At 39.6% G+C, this 13,294-nt stretch overlaps 1 protein-coding gene across 1 annotated transcript in view; it reads left to right on the forward strand.

Annotated features, from left to right (window-relative positions):
- Positions 1 to 1,722: 1,722 nt before the first annotated feature.
- LOC308687488 (adhesion G protein-coupled receptor E3-like) overlaps positions 1,723 to 13,294 on the forward strand; it is a 43,646-nt gene continuing 32,074 nt past the window's right edge. Inside the window, exons 1-2 of the mRNA XM_081360060.1 lie at positions 1,723 to 1,834; positions 1,937 to 2,284. Coding sequence (XP_081216186.1) covers positions 1,780 to 1,834; positions 1,937 to 2,284 — 403 coding nt within the window. The 5' untranslated portion in view covers positions 1,723 to 1,779. The remainder of the gene's footprint in view (positions 1,835 to 1,936; positions 2,285 to 13,294) is intronic.

The raw sequence follows: 13,294 nt of genomic DNA on the forward strand, positions 1-13,294 counted from the left end.
ACATTCACATTAGGAACACTCTGGGGCCAGTTGTTCAAAAAGTTTAATCTGGATCAGAATGATCTGGATTTGGAAATCCCATATTTTGCTATCCAGGATCAGGTAATCCATCTTACTTTTGTGCCGGTTTTTCAAAGCAAAATTGGATTGAATCACCCTGATCTGGATGTAAACTTTTTCCGATTACCAAATCTGGATTACTGGTGCTCTACAGAAGCCCCAAAGGGACATGGTCATGTAAAAAATATGAGATGAAAAAAAAAAAAATAAATAAATAAATAAATAAATATATATATATATATATATATATATATATATATATATATATATATATATATATATATATATATATATATTTCAATGCTTTTGCATTCTCAGAAAAGTTTCGTATAGCGTTCACCAAAAAAAAACTTTGTTCGCTTGCAAAGATCTTTTGACTGGTTCATCTCTTATGGTTGTACCAGTGTAGTTTAGAAACAGTGATAAAACACTTCGAATTAAATATACTATTTTTGTTTGATTTTTACAGCTGTTTGGGGATTATTTAATGGCGCCAAAATCTCTTTTTTACTTTACAGTAGGCTACCGAAAGTCTTAATATGTAGCCTAATGTCTACTTCTAATGTATTACTTTAACAGTTAAGCTAATCAAAAGCAAAATAAAAATATGAGTGTGTGTGTGTGTGTATATTACATGATACAAATGTTGTATTTTTGACCAATTTTAAAGTTTTACTACATTTTCTTCCTGGAATCCACCTTGAAATCCTACCCCCTGTTGGGATCAGGATAATCGTGTTTTTTTTTTTGGCTCAAAGTTATCCAAATCCTACTGACAAGTTTTAAACAACACAAACTGAAGGTTTGATCCAGATTAAAACTAGGACTGGATTCCGTGATCTAATCTGATTTCAGATTACACTTTCCCTTTTGAGCAACCCATTTTCAAGATTTGATCCAATCCGATAACCAAAATCAGATCAGATTAGCTTTGAACAACTGGCCCTGGATGTTTTATTTAAGGCCTCATGAGCGGCTGATCTGCACTTTCTTCTGTCCTGTTCTCACATATTTCTCTCTGAAACAGGAAGTTTGTGTTGAACTTGTCAAACGCTCCTTTTAGAAATGTCCAATAGTCTTTTGCTACTTGCTAGTCAGTGTCACATGGTTTCAGGGGGAGGGACTTTCTCAATGTTCAGAGCATTTGATTGGACAGAAATCACTGTAGCAGCAGATCATGAATATGTTTGGCTCAAGTTCTCGGAAGTGAATTTGTACATGTTAAATATTTATCATGTTAAAGGAGTTCACTAGCATAAATGAACTCTGAGCTGATAGATAAGAACTAAAAGCCACAAAACTAATATTTTGATGTCATTGGGTTTTTAATAAATCAACTTTGATTATTTTTGTCTTATTTGTCATATATTTCATTATTTGAGAGTGCGTCGTTGTTCGTGGCTGATTTCTTGGTTCTCTCTTCACTCTGTCTCTGTACGTTTACTTCTGCTTTTCTGCAACACCCTCCATAAAAGCTGATGAAGTAATTCACACTGAGATCATTTATTCACATTTATCACTCCATAGATTCTGAGAAGATGAGCTTATATTTCCTGTGATGAGTCAATGTTTCCAATAGTAATACAGTATTGCCATATTTTCAGGGGGGGGGGGGGGGGGGGGGGGGGGGGGTGAGTGAGTGAGTGAGTTAGTGGGAGAGAGAGAGAGAGAGAGCTCTTCATAACACAGGCCACCAGCGGCTCACAGATAAAGCAGAAAATGATCCAGATCTGTGATCATAAACTTCTCATATTTCTCCTGCTCATCATGTCAGGTAAGAGTTTATTCTGTGTTTCTGGGTCTTTCTAAAACAGCACCTGTTCTCAATCAGGTCCATGTTCGCTCTGAGCTCAGTTTCTCTCTCTTATGTTTTTAGTCTTGGCGTGTGAGACGACGGAGATCTTGACTTTCACTGGTTATGAAGGAGGAAAAGTTGAAATACGCTGTCCCTATGAGTCTGGATATGAAGAGCAGAATAAGTATCTCTGCAGAGGAGAGTGTTTAGTAAGCCTAGTGAAAGATATTTATAAAGACATTCCTGTTGAATCTGGATCTCCAGCTAAAGACAGGAGATTCTCTCTGACCGATGACAGAACGACCTGCATCTTCACCGTCACCATCACTGATCTGAGAACAGAGGATCAAGGCAAATACTGGTGTAGTGTGAGGACAGGACGGGGAAAACTTGATAAATACACAGAGATTAACCTGGGAATTAAACCTGGTAAGTCAGAATATTCTGCATGAGTGAAGTGGACAGAGCACACAGATATGGTGTAAAACACATATAATCATAACTAATATATCAGTAACATCAGAGAGGTCTGTGTGTGTCTGAGAGAGCGCTGTATCACGTGTTGTAAAGATGTAAATAGGCGAGATGACAGAAACCACAGTATCCTCTGTAGATGATGATGAGGGAGTGTGTTCACACCACAGACACTGACCCGCATCACTTCCTCACACACATGAAATGTTAGAAATGTTTTGTTCTAAAAACGTTCTGAGAGCATTACCATGAAGTTCTAATAATGTTTTCAGCGGGTAGTTTTATTTTGGTTCCCAGAATGTTCTCCTAAAACGTACACAGCAAAAACTCCAGTGATTAAAATGTTAATGAGATAATTAAGTGATGAATTGAGTGATGATTGAGCATGATTGAATACACCTGATGTTAACAAGCAGAATCACTGAAAGAGAAAATCTCTATTTTTAAGTTGCCATTATGGAGAATAGTGTTTGCTTTAGTTGGGCTCTTGACCCTTACATTTTTTACTTGAGATTTTGTTTGGCTGTTGTAAGGACACTCTTACACGTTATAACTGCCAGATGAACAAAGAGAAAAAGTGATCAGATGTTGTTGGTTATGTTTTGACATAATCATCACTTGACCTGAATCACAAAACTCATTTAGAGTCTAATCTCTGACTTAGATTTATATTGTTGATATACAGCATCACTGTGATTCTAAAAAATGAGATCCAGAAAGTTCAATATAATCTGAACTATTTCTTAAAAGTTGTTTTGATTAAAAAAAAAAACTGTTTTTTTTTTAGGCACAAACAGACATCAAGATTGAGTGTATGAATCTCAACAATGGTGGCAAACAAAATAAATAAGACAATCCAGATCATAATTTATTCATACTGCAATGCATGATGGGAGCCATGAATGGGTTTTGATTGGTGGCACCCAGAATGCACTGCAACATGCTTTATTTTTGTCACCATTGTTGAGATTCACAGGCTGAATCTTGATCTCTGTGTGTCCAAATAAAACATCTTTTGAACAGAACTTTTAAGAAATATTTTTAATTATATAGAAAATGCTACAAATTGTATGCTATAAAATCACTGGGCTGTAGTGATGGGATTTATGGCTCTTTGAGGGGATCCGGATCGTTCCTTTCAAAGAGCCGTTCAAAAGAACGGCTCTTTTGGCTCTTTTTAAATATTTTGTCAGTTTTAAGAAGCCAGCTTGGGGGCATCTCAGTTTATCCTGGAAATAATCACTGGGAAATATTGATTATTACCTCATTTGTCATAGACTATGTTCCATAGGGTTGCACAACATCCCTCTGCTTAGACAGTGACATCACTATTTTGGATTTACTTTTAGTGCAAAGTGTGTGTATGTGTAAAGCTACGTTGACTTATGTATGGCGTCATTTTTTAGTCAAATGTTATGAGCGTGTAAGACATGCTCACGAGCACATTATGTTATTTCACACGCGCAAAAATGAACCTTCAGCTGGCATGATAAAAGTACTCGCGCACAAATTCAACAACCGAGAGGTGTACAGGTAGCTGCGAGCGAGCGCCTGGCATACTCTCATGCTTGTACAGTGGAATCCTGCTCGCGCGCAGCGGATTTCTGCTCGCTCAGCTGATTTCTGCTCGCTCGAGTCTACACGACTTTTGACAATTTGGGGGCGGAAACCAAGGAGGGCACTGACCCTCTTATGATTGGTCACTTTCATCATGGAAAATCTTGGGAAATCCTAACCCCGCCCACCTTCAGACGCAGCGCGAGTCACTCAGCTCGCTCTGCAACTCCGGCTATCTCTGTATATTTTAGGCAACGAAATATGTGATAAAACACCTTACTAACTATTTTCGTTTTCATTTAAAGAAATCTTAAACATGATAGCCACACAAATGTGGTTCATGCAACGCGTATTGATTATATTCACGCCTCATAATGTTTGCCTATTTATAAAAACAAAACAAAATATAAAACACAAACCTGCCTCTTTTCGTTTTAAATATAATATAAAAACATTAAACATTTTAATATGGCTCAGGCAATATGTGCATTTGTACTAAGCAACAGATTTTGCAGTAAACAACATTACAGTTTTAAAATTTTTAAACACAATTATTAGCCTACAATTTAAAATGACAAAACTCAACCCAGTCTCTTTTTGTTAAATTTCAGTTTTATCAATATTAGCCATGATAAAAGTATGAGTAAAAGGTATAAGAAGCTATACAAATAAAGCAAACAATTCAGTCAAACATACAAAGTCAGCGCTAGTCTAACCATACAACGATGACCGGGCGCTCGGCACTCATGTACCCCGCCTGGAACAGCCTTTCCTCAGCTATAGTCGTTCTGACGTTCGCCGCTTTCGCTGGCGTCTCTGTAGTGGTTAAAAATGAGATATAATTCGTCTTGTGTATATCTAACGGGCGATTTTTGGTCTCGTGAATCTATAATTTATTCCCTGGTCAATCGTTTTGGCTGAGGGGAAGTTTCATAACTTTATAAGCTATTTAACATTACCTTTGTATGGTTTTATAGAGCGCTGACTTTGTGTGTTTGACTGAATTGTTTGCTTTATTTGTATAGCTTCTTATACCTTTTACTTATACTTTTATAATGGCTAATATTGATAAAACTGAAATTTAACAAAAAGAGACTGGGTTGAGTTTTGTCATTTTAAATTGTAATAATTGTATTTAAAAATTGTATTTAAAAATTTAAAAACTGTTGTTTACTGCAAAATCTGTTGTTTAGTACAAATGCACATATTGCCTGGGCCATATTAAAATGTTTAATGTTTTTATATTATATTTAAAACGAAAAGAGGCAGGTTTTTGTTTTATATATATATATATATATATATATTTATAAATAGGCAAACGTTATGTGCAGTGAATATAATCAATACGTGTTGCATGAACCGCATTTGTGTGGCTATCATGTTTAAGATTTCTTTAAATGAAAACGAAAATAGTTAGTAAGGTGTTTTATCACATATTTCGTTGCCTAAAATATACAGAGATAGCCGGAGTAGCAGAGCGAGCTGAGTGACTCGCGCTGCGTCTGAAGGTGGGCGGGGTTAGGATTTCCCAAGATTTTCCATGATGAAAGTGACCAATCATAAGAGGGTCAGTGCCCTCCTTGGTTTCCGCCCCCAAATTGTCAAAAGTCTTGTAGACTCGAGCGAGCAGAAATCAGCTGAGCGAGCAGAAATCCACTGCGCGAGCAAAACAGCACTCCGCGAGCAGAAGCCCGCTGCGCGCGAGCAGGATTCCACAGTACAAGCATGAGAGTATGCCAGGCGCTCGCTCGCAGCTACCTGTACACCTCTCGGTTGTTGAATTTGTGCGCGAGTACTTTTATCATGCCAGCTGAAGGTTCATTTTTGCGCGTGTGAAATAACATAATGTGCTCGTGAGCATGTCTTACACGCTCATAACATTTGACTAAAAAATGACGCCATACTTATGTTATTCATACAATACCTACTCACAAATAAACATCAAAAACAAAGCCGGCTGCAATGAATTTCTGTGCAAAACAGCAGTTTTAATGTTAATTAAAAGTTAATCTGGTTAGTTTAAGTGAAGCTGGTGATAAGTGTGCGGCCATGCATTTCACCTTTTTGTTTGGCAAAATGACATCAGCAGAGGTCAAAATCTTGACATCAAATTGACATCGACACTTTGGCGTCAATATGACTTTCATTTTTGACCTATTTCTTGACATAATTTTGACATCAAGGTGCCTGCTGGGCTGTACACAAAAGTTCAGGTCTTTCTGTAGTAAAATACATTTTCATTTTATATTTTTTTCCATTATCAGTCTTTGTTAATAGAGAAGCTGTTCACACCAAAACATAGCTGACATGATTTACATTAGACTAAACAGCCCATACTGTCACTATAACAGAGACTCAATGATGGACATCAGTACTGCTGTGCCATAAAGAGACTTTGGGATATTAAATCTCTCATTTATGCCCTGATTTAGTGTCTGTCGTGTCTCGTGTGACTGGGGAACATCTGAACATCACCTGCCATAGCTTTTTCCACTATTTTCATCTTCCGGGTTTAAAATCTTCATCGTGTCAGAGCACTATAGTACTTTGATGACTCATCGGTGTCTCATAATTATTCATGTGACTGAGTTTTCTTATCCAATGAGAAGACACTTGCTCTTAATTATTCATGACACCACGTGGAACTTTCCAATGACAGACATGTCAAACTGTGATATTGCGTAGTAGATGAGAGAGGCAATGATGGGACGTGCGTGGTGTCACATGGTCAGCTCACAGTATGAATGCACACCCTGATAACAGATCTTTCTCATAAGAACATTCTCCAAACATACAACTGACTTCAGCCACAGCCTTAGATCAAATAAAAGAAGACATTAAATCTGTGAAGATCTCAGCAGAGGAGGATTAAACAACTCCACAAACAGCATTACCAGCTTCACTTATTACTAACCAGACTGACTTTATTTCTGTCAGACGTCTACAAAAGTTGGTATTGAGAATAATAGAGATTCAGATGTTGATATTTTATTATTTTGTTTGACATTGATATTTAAAATTATAATAGACCTCAGAGTACACCGTTTGATATCCAACAGTGTCATAATCATTTATAATGGATCTGAATTGCATAATAAGACACAAACATTTGAACTACTGTATCAATTAGACACAAAGAGACATCAAGAATCAGCTTATGAATCTCAACAATGGTGACGATCGAAACCTTCATGCTGCAATGCATGCTGGGTATCTAGTCTTTGTGTAGTCTGGCTATCACCAGACCAAACTCAGTCTTTTAAGATTGAACATTAGTCTGGTGAGTCTGCTCTGTGTTTTCTCCTGCACAAGAGGCGTGATCAACGGGCATAGTTCAAATGACTCTGAACGCAATTGGATAGTCCTTCTATAGCATAGAGCACACAGTGAGGGCGCTGTGAGGTTACACTTTTAGCTCACTGTGAACTCAGGTTGTGACCACATCACGAGTCTCCTGAGAGCTCACACTCTTAGAAAAAATGGTTCATCGGGGTTCTATATAGAACCATAGGGTTCTTTACTCAACTCCAAAGAACATTTTATGCTAAAAAGGTTCTATAATGACAAGAAAGAACCCTTTTGGCACAAAATGACAAATGATAGGGGAGAGTGGGGTGATTTGTGCCAGGGGGGAAGTAGTTCCACCCCTTGTTTCTGGAAAACCATAGAAGAAATTGGTCATGTGACCACATAATTTTGAAAAGCAATCCCTTTTACTCGTCCTCCAAAGAAGAGAGACACATGGCATGAGAGTTAAGCACATTTTAGTGCAAAAAACTGTTTTTTCCCTTTCAAAGTAAAATTTCTATGATTAAGGTTTTTTGATTGTAGTGTCTGAACAATTATAGACAAGTTTGACAACATTTCACACATGTTTTAGTGCTTTAGTAGGCTACACAATGAGTCTATACAGTTAGCATGATGTTAGCTCTTAACTGCTGGATCATGCTAATTATTCAAACTTGTGGGTCTGGGGTGATTTGTGCCAAAGGGCCTGGGTTAAGTTGTGCCAGATCCAGACCACCAAGACCTACATACTCACAGGGGATAATCTTGAGAAGTGAGGAGATGGTCATGCCTCATCATTGTTTGACTTAGGCCTGCCTGCTATTTGTTTAATTTAGCTAACACTGATTTCAGTTTTGAGTTTGCACTGTTATTAAAGAGAAGTTTTATTCTGTTTTTAAGTGGCCTATATCACAATAGGATGTTTAGAAATTAGCCTAGTCACTTTATTCTTATATGTTACATAATTGACAGACAGCACTATGTCAACAGGCATCCATTGCCAAAGCCTTTTTGCCTGAAATGATTCACAAATATCATATATTGTGTTGCTATGGTGCTCTAAATGGTTGCTACGGCGTGGCTTGATAGCTTCACAATGATCCTGAGAGACTGAATGGTCGTCTGAGTAAAATGAACCCGCCCCCTTGTCTCTATGACACTGTGATCCAGAGTTATGTTCAATACAAAATCATTATGCAATTGACCATAGTAGGAAAAACACATGCTATGGTATTCCAGGGTGACAAATATCTAAATAAACCTTAAATGAGTAATTTTGTATTGAATTTATCTTGCTTTCATATAGCATTACGGTTCATAACATTAAAATGTTCTGTTTTACTTCAGAAATCACTGGCACAATTTACCCCAATGTATTCCCCCAAAGGCACAACTTCCCCCGCACCAGGGGCAAGTTGTGCCATGAGACCACTTTTTTCCTGAGAGCTATATTTCTGAAACAATTTTTTTCAGATCCAAAGTTATTGTTCTCAGGGATGCACCACATCCTGAAATATATGTACATCCTTAAGTTGAAGGCATTACTGCCATGGCCTCACTTTAAAGTCACTTTGAGTAAAAATTGGCACAACTCACCCCACTTTCCCCTAATGAATTAACCCCTAAAAGGTTCCATATAGAACCTTTTTCCTGGTTACAAAGAACCCTAAAGGGTTCTTTTGATTGAACCCTTAAAAAGGGTTCTGTATAGAACCTTTTAGGGGTTCCAAATATGTAGCGCCTGATAGACCCTTTTCTTCTAAGAGATCACTGAGAGATCAAATTGTTGACTGGGAGTGCCTCTCTATATTAAACTGGTTAAATGTAAATTAATTTAAACTTACCCTGCGGTATAAATGAACAGTGTTGATCCTAGATATTGTTTTTCTGCGATCGTGACGTCTGCCATCGCAACATGAGGCTTCTCCCGCTTGTTTGTGATCTTTAAACTCTCGCTTCCAAATTAATCTTGTTACCCACCATATCTATTTTATAATCTTTTATCCCTCCATGACATATATACACAGCAAAAACTCCAGTGTTAAATTAACACTCCTGGGAGTGTATATGAGTCCACACTCAAGAGTGTAAAGTGTTAAAATATGAGTGTTAAATTAACACTCAAGAGTGTTAAAGTTAATGAGATAATTAAGTGATTAATTTAGTGATGATTGAGCATTATTGAAGACACCTGATGTTAACAAGCAGAATCACTGAAGGAGAAAATCACAAATTGTAAGTTTCCATTGTGGTGATGGGTGTTTGCTTTAGTTGGGCTCTTGACCCTTATAGGTTTACTTAAAATTTTGCTTGTCTGCTGTTATCGATTTATAACAGTCAGGTGAACAAAGAGACAATGTGATCCGATGGTGTTAGTTATGTTTTGACATAATCATGTTGTGATCCGAAAAACGAAACTTATTGAGATAGTTTGGTTTAAATTTTTTAATTACAGCAGCTCTGTGATTCTACAGCATATGATTTTCAGCATTTTTTATATGATCCAAAATATTTAATAAACATTGGTCTGATCAAAATACTTTCAAATGATTTTATTTAGAAACACAGACATCAATAATCAGCCTGTGAATCTCAACAATGGTGACAATAATAAAGCATGTTGCAGTGGCTGCCACCAATCACAACTCATTAATGGCTCCCATCATGCATTGCGGTATTAATAAATTATGATCTGAATTGTCTATGTGATGTACTTTTCCTAATTGAATATTCTGCTCATCACCATTGTTGAGATGCATAGACCGAATCTTGATGTCTGTGTGTGCCTAAAATAAAGTTTTTTTTTTTTTTAATATATACAACTTTTAAGAAATCCTTTGTATTATATCTAAAATTCTGGATATTTATGCAGAATCACATTTATGCTGTAATCAACAACATAAATCTAAGTAAGAAATAAAGATCTTAATGAGTTCAGTGATCAAATTCAAAGGATGATTGTCATAATATAACCAACACCATCAGATCACTTTTTTTCTTTGTTCATCTGGCAGTTATAACTCAGATACAGCAGCCAAACAACATCTAAAGTAAACACATAAGGGTCTAGAGCCCAACTAAAGCAAACACTGATCACCATAACGGTGGCTTACAATTTGAGATTTTGTCCTTCAGTGATTCTGCTTGTTAACATCAGGTGTCTTCAATAATGCTCAATCATCACTCAATTAATCACTTAATTATCTCATTAACTTAAACACTCTTGAGTGTTAATTTAACACTCATATTTTAACACTTTACACTCTTGAGTGTGGACTCATATACACTCCCAGGAGTGTTAATTTAACACTGGAGTTTTTGCTGTGTAAGTCCCACTTGAAGAGAAGCCTCTCGCTGCAACCTGCGGTGGACATCCAACCCGGCCCACATCCAAGTGTGACGTCAGAAGCCATTAGGCCGGCACGCCCATGCCCAAATTGGACACATTCTCATTAACGAAGAAGCATCGAGAAGACAAGAAGACGAAGGTAACTGCGAAACAAAATGCACAAAACAAGCCACGCGGTTTTAGTATAAATACTGTTCAACATTATACGAATGAGTTGTATGAGAATGAAATGTTACCTGTTGAAAGCAGCTCTTATTACTTTAATAATAGTTTATGAGGTCAGTGCAGTGCGACTGATCACTTGACTAGCATGCCTGCTCCGAGCGCAAAAGTCCGTGATATGTAATAAATTGTCAAAATATGGATGTAATGCGAATGAATAAGATTTGAAGATGTTGTTTTAGAACTATGAATTATCTTCAACTTACATTTGGTCATTTAACGTACTTGGTTACTTACGTAACCTCGGTTCCCTTAGAGATAAGGGAACGAGTACTGCGTTGAAAACGCTGTGGGAAAAGTCCTTTTCTCGAGAATATTGAAGCCTTTATTTTAAAACGCATTGCTGCAGCACATGCGAGAGCTAGAAGCTCGCGTGAGCGTGCTGATTGGCTTGTGCAAAGCAACTGCACGAACCAATGGCGGAACAGCAGAGGAGCGCGAGCCAATCGGGGCGCTTGGCACTCTGCCAGAGTCAAGCGCGCGAAACTGCACGTGACAGAAGAGTATAAATACACAGAGAATCCGCCATTTGACAGGTTTAAATCGACTGAAGCGAAAAGACACCTGCCATAAGAGACAATAGCACGGCAAGGCAACGCAGTACTCGTTCCCTTATCTCTAAGGGAACCGAGGTTACGTAAGTAACCAAGTACGTTCCCTTACGAGAACGTTCTCTCGTACTGCGTTGAAAACGCTGTGGGAACACTATTTAAAACGCCGTGCTTGTCGTCTTTGGCCAATCTGACTCACCGAGAGCTCCAGGAAGTACAGAATAGCCTAGGATAAAGAGACCGAATCTTCGGGCCCTTAGATATCCAAACAGATAAAGCTGGGCCAAGGGCCAGTCTTAAGAATCCCACAACTCGAGATGACAACCAGTGTCTGAGTCAAAAACTAGTCTGGGTCCACAGAGCCAGCGTTAGATAGAGACTACTCATGCCTAAAAGGCAGGTACCATAGAGGTTTAAGATGCGGACGGAACGGACCAGCCGGCCGCCGCATACGTTAGATAGAGACTACTCATGCCTATAAGGCAGGTACCATAGAGGTTTAAGATGCGGACGGAACGGACCAGCCGGCCGCCGCATACGTTAGATAGAGACTTACTCATGCCTATAAGGCAGGTGCCATAGAGGTTTAAGGTGCGGACGGAACGGACCAGCCGGCCGCCGCATAAGGTCCTACATAGGCATTTTCGTAACTAGTCTGGATCCATAGAGCCAGGGCCTAGCTAGAGAGAATTTGTACCTGCGGAGCAGGGACTTTTGGGTTGTAACGTTTCACAAATGTGGACGAAACAGACTAGCCGGTCATCGCACAAATGTGACAGAAGGAAATATCAAAACTAGCCTGGGTCCGCAGAGCTAGAGCTTAGATAGAGAGAACTCGTGCCTGCAGAGCAGGAACTTCCAGGTTGTAAAATCCCACAAATGTGGACGGGACGGACCATCCGGCCGCCGCACAAATGTCTTCGATAGGAACACCACTTGACCAGGCCCACGAGGAGGCGACGCCTCTCGTGGAGTGAGCTCTTACACCTATGGGACATGTAAGGCCCAGTGAGGTGTAGGCCAGAGCAATGGCATCCACTATCCACCTGGACAGCGTGAGCTTCGTGACAGGAAGACCTTTGGTTCGGCCCCCGAAGCAAACAAAAAGCTGTTCAGACTGTCTGAAAGAGGCTGAACGCTCTAAATAAATCCTCAAAGCCCTGACAGGGCAGAGTGTGAGAACATCACTGAACTCTTCTGAGATGGGAAGAGCTGACAGAGAAATAACCTGGGCTCTGAACGGAGTTGAGAGCACCTTAGGAATATATCCATGTCTTGGCCTAAGGATGACCTTAGAGTCATTGGGGCCGAATTCCAGACAGGAAGCGCTAGTAGAGAGCGCCTGTAAGTCACTTACTCTCTTGACTGACGCCAGTGCCAACTTCAGGGCGGTTTTCAGGGAGAAAGGTTTCAGGTCGGCTAACCGAAGTGGTTCAAAGGGAGGTCCCTTAAGAGCCCGCAGAACCAAAGAAAGGTCCCATGCTGGGACAGATGGCGGCCGAGGCGGGTTAAGCCTTCTGGCGCCCTTAAGGAAGCGAACTATAAGGTCGCATTTTCCTAAGGAGGCTCCGGCTTCCAATACATGCTGTGCAGCAATGGCTGCTACGTATACCTTGAGAGTGGAGGGGGAGCGACCCGCATCCAGCATCTCCTGGAGAAAGGATAGCACTCTTGGAATTTCACAAGTGTGTGGGTCGAGGTTTCGAGCTAAACACCAGCTGGAAAACACTGACCATTTATGGTGGTAGAGGCGTCTGGTAGACGGAGCTCTAGCTTCCCTGATCGTGTTCAGGACGCCCTCTGGGAGGTCCTGGGGTACCTGTTGAGTGGCCAAGCGTGTAGGGCCCACAAATCGGGACGGGGATGCCATATAGTCCTGCTAGCCTGAGCCAGGAGGTCGCGCCTCACTGGGATTGGCCAAGGGTCTGTCACAGACAGCCGTATCAGCTCCGGGAACCAAGACTGGGTTCGCCATAGAGGAGCTATCAGGAGCACTGC

The sequence above is a fragment of the Scardinius erythrophthalmus genome, assembly GCF_964197995.2.
Source record: "Scardinius erythrophthalmus genome assembly, chromosome: 3".
Classification (NCBI taxonomy): Eukaryota; Metazoa; Chordata; class Actinopteri; order Cypriniformes; family Leuciscidae; genus Scardinius; species Scardinius erythrophthalmus.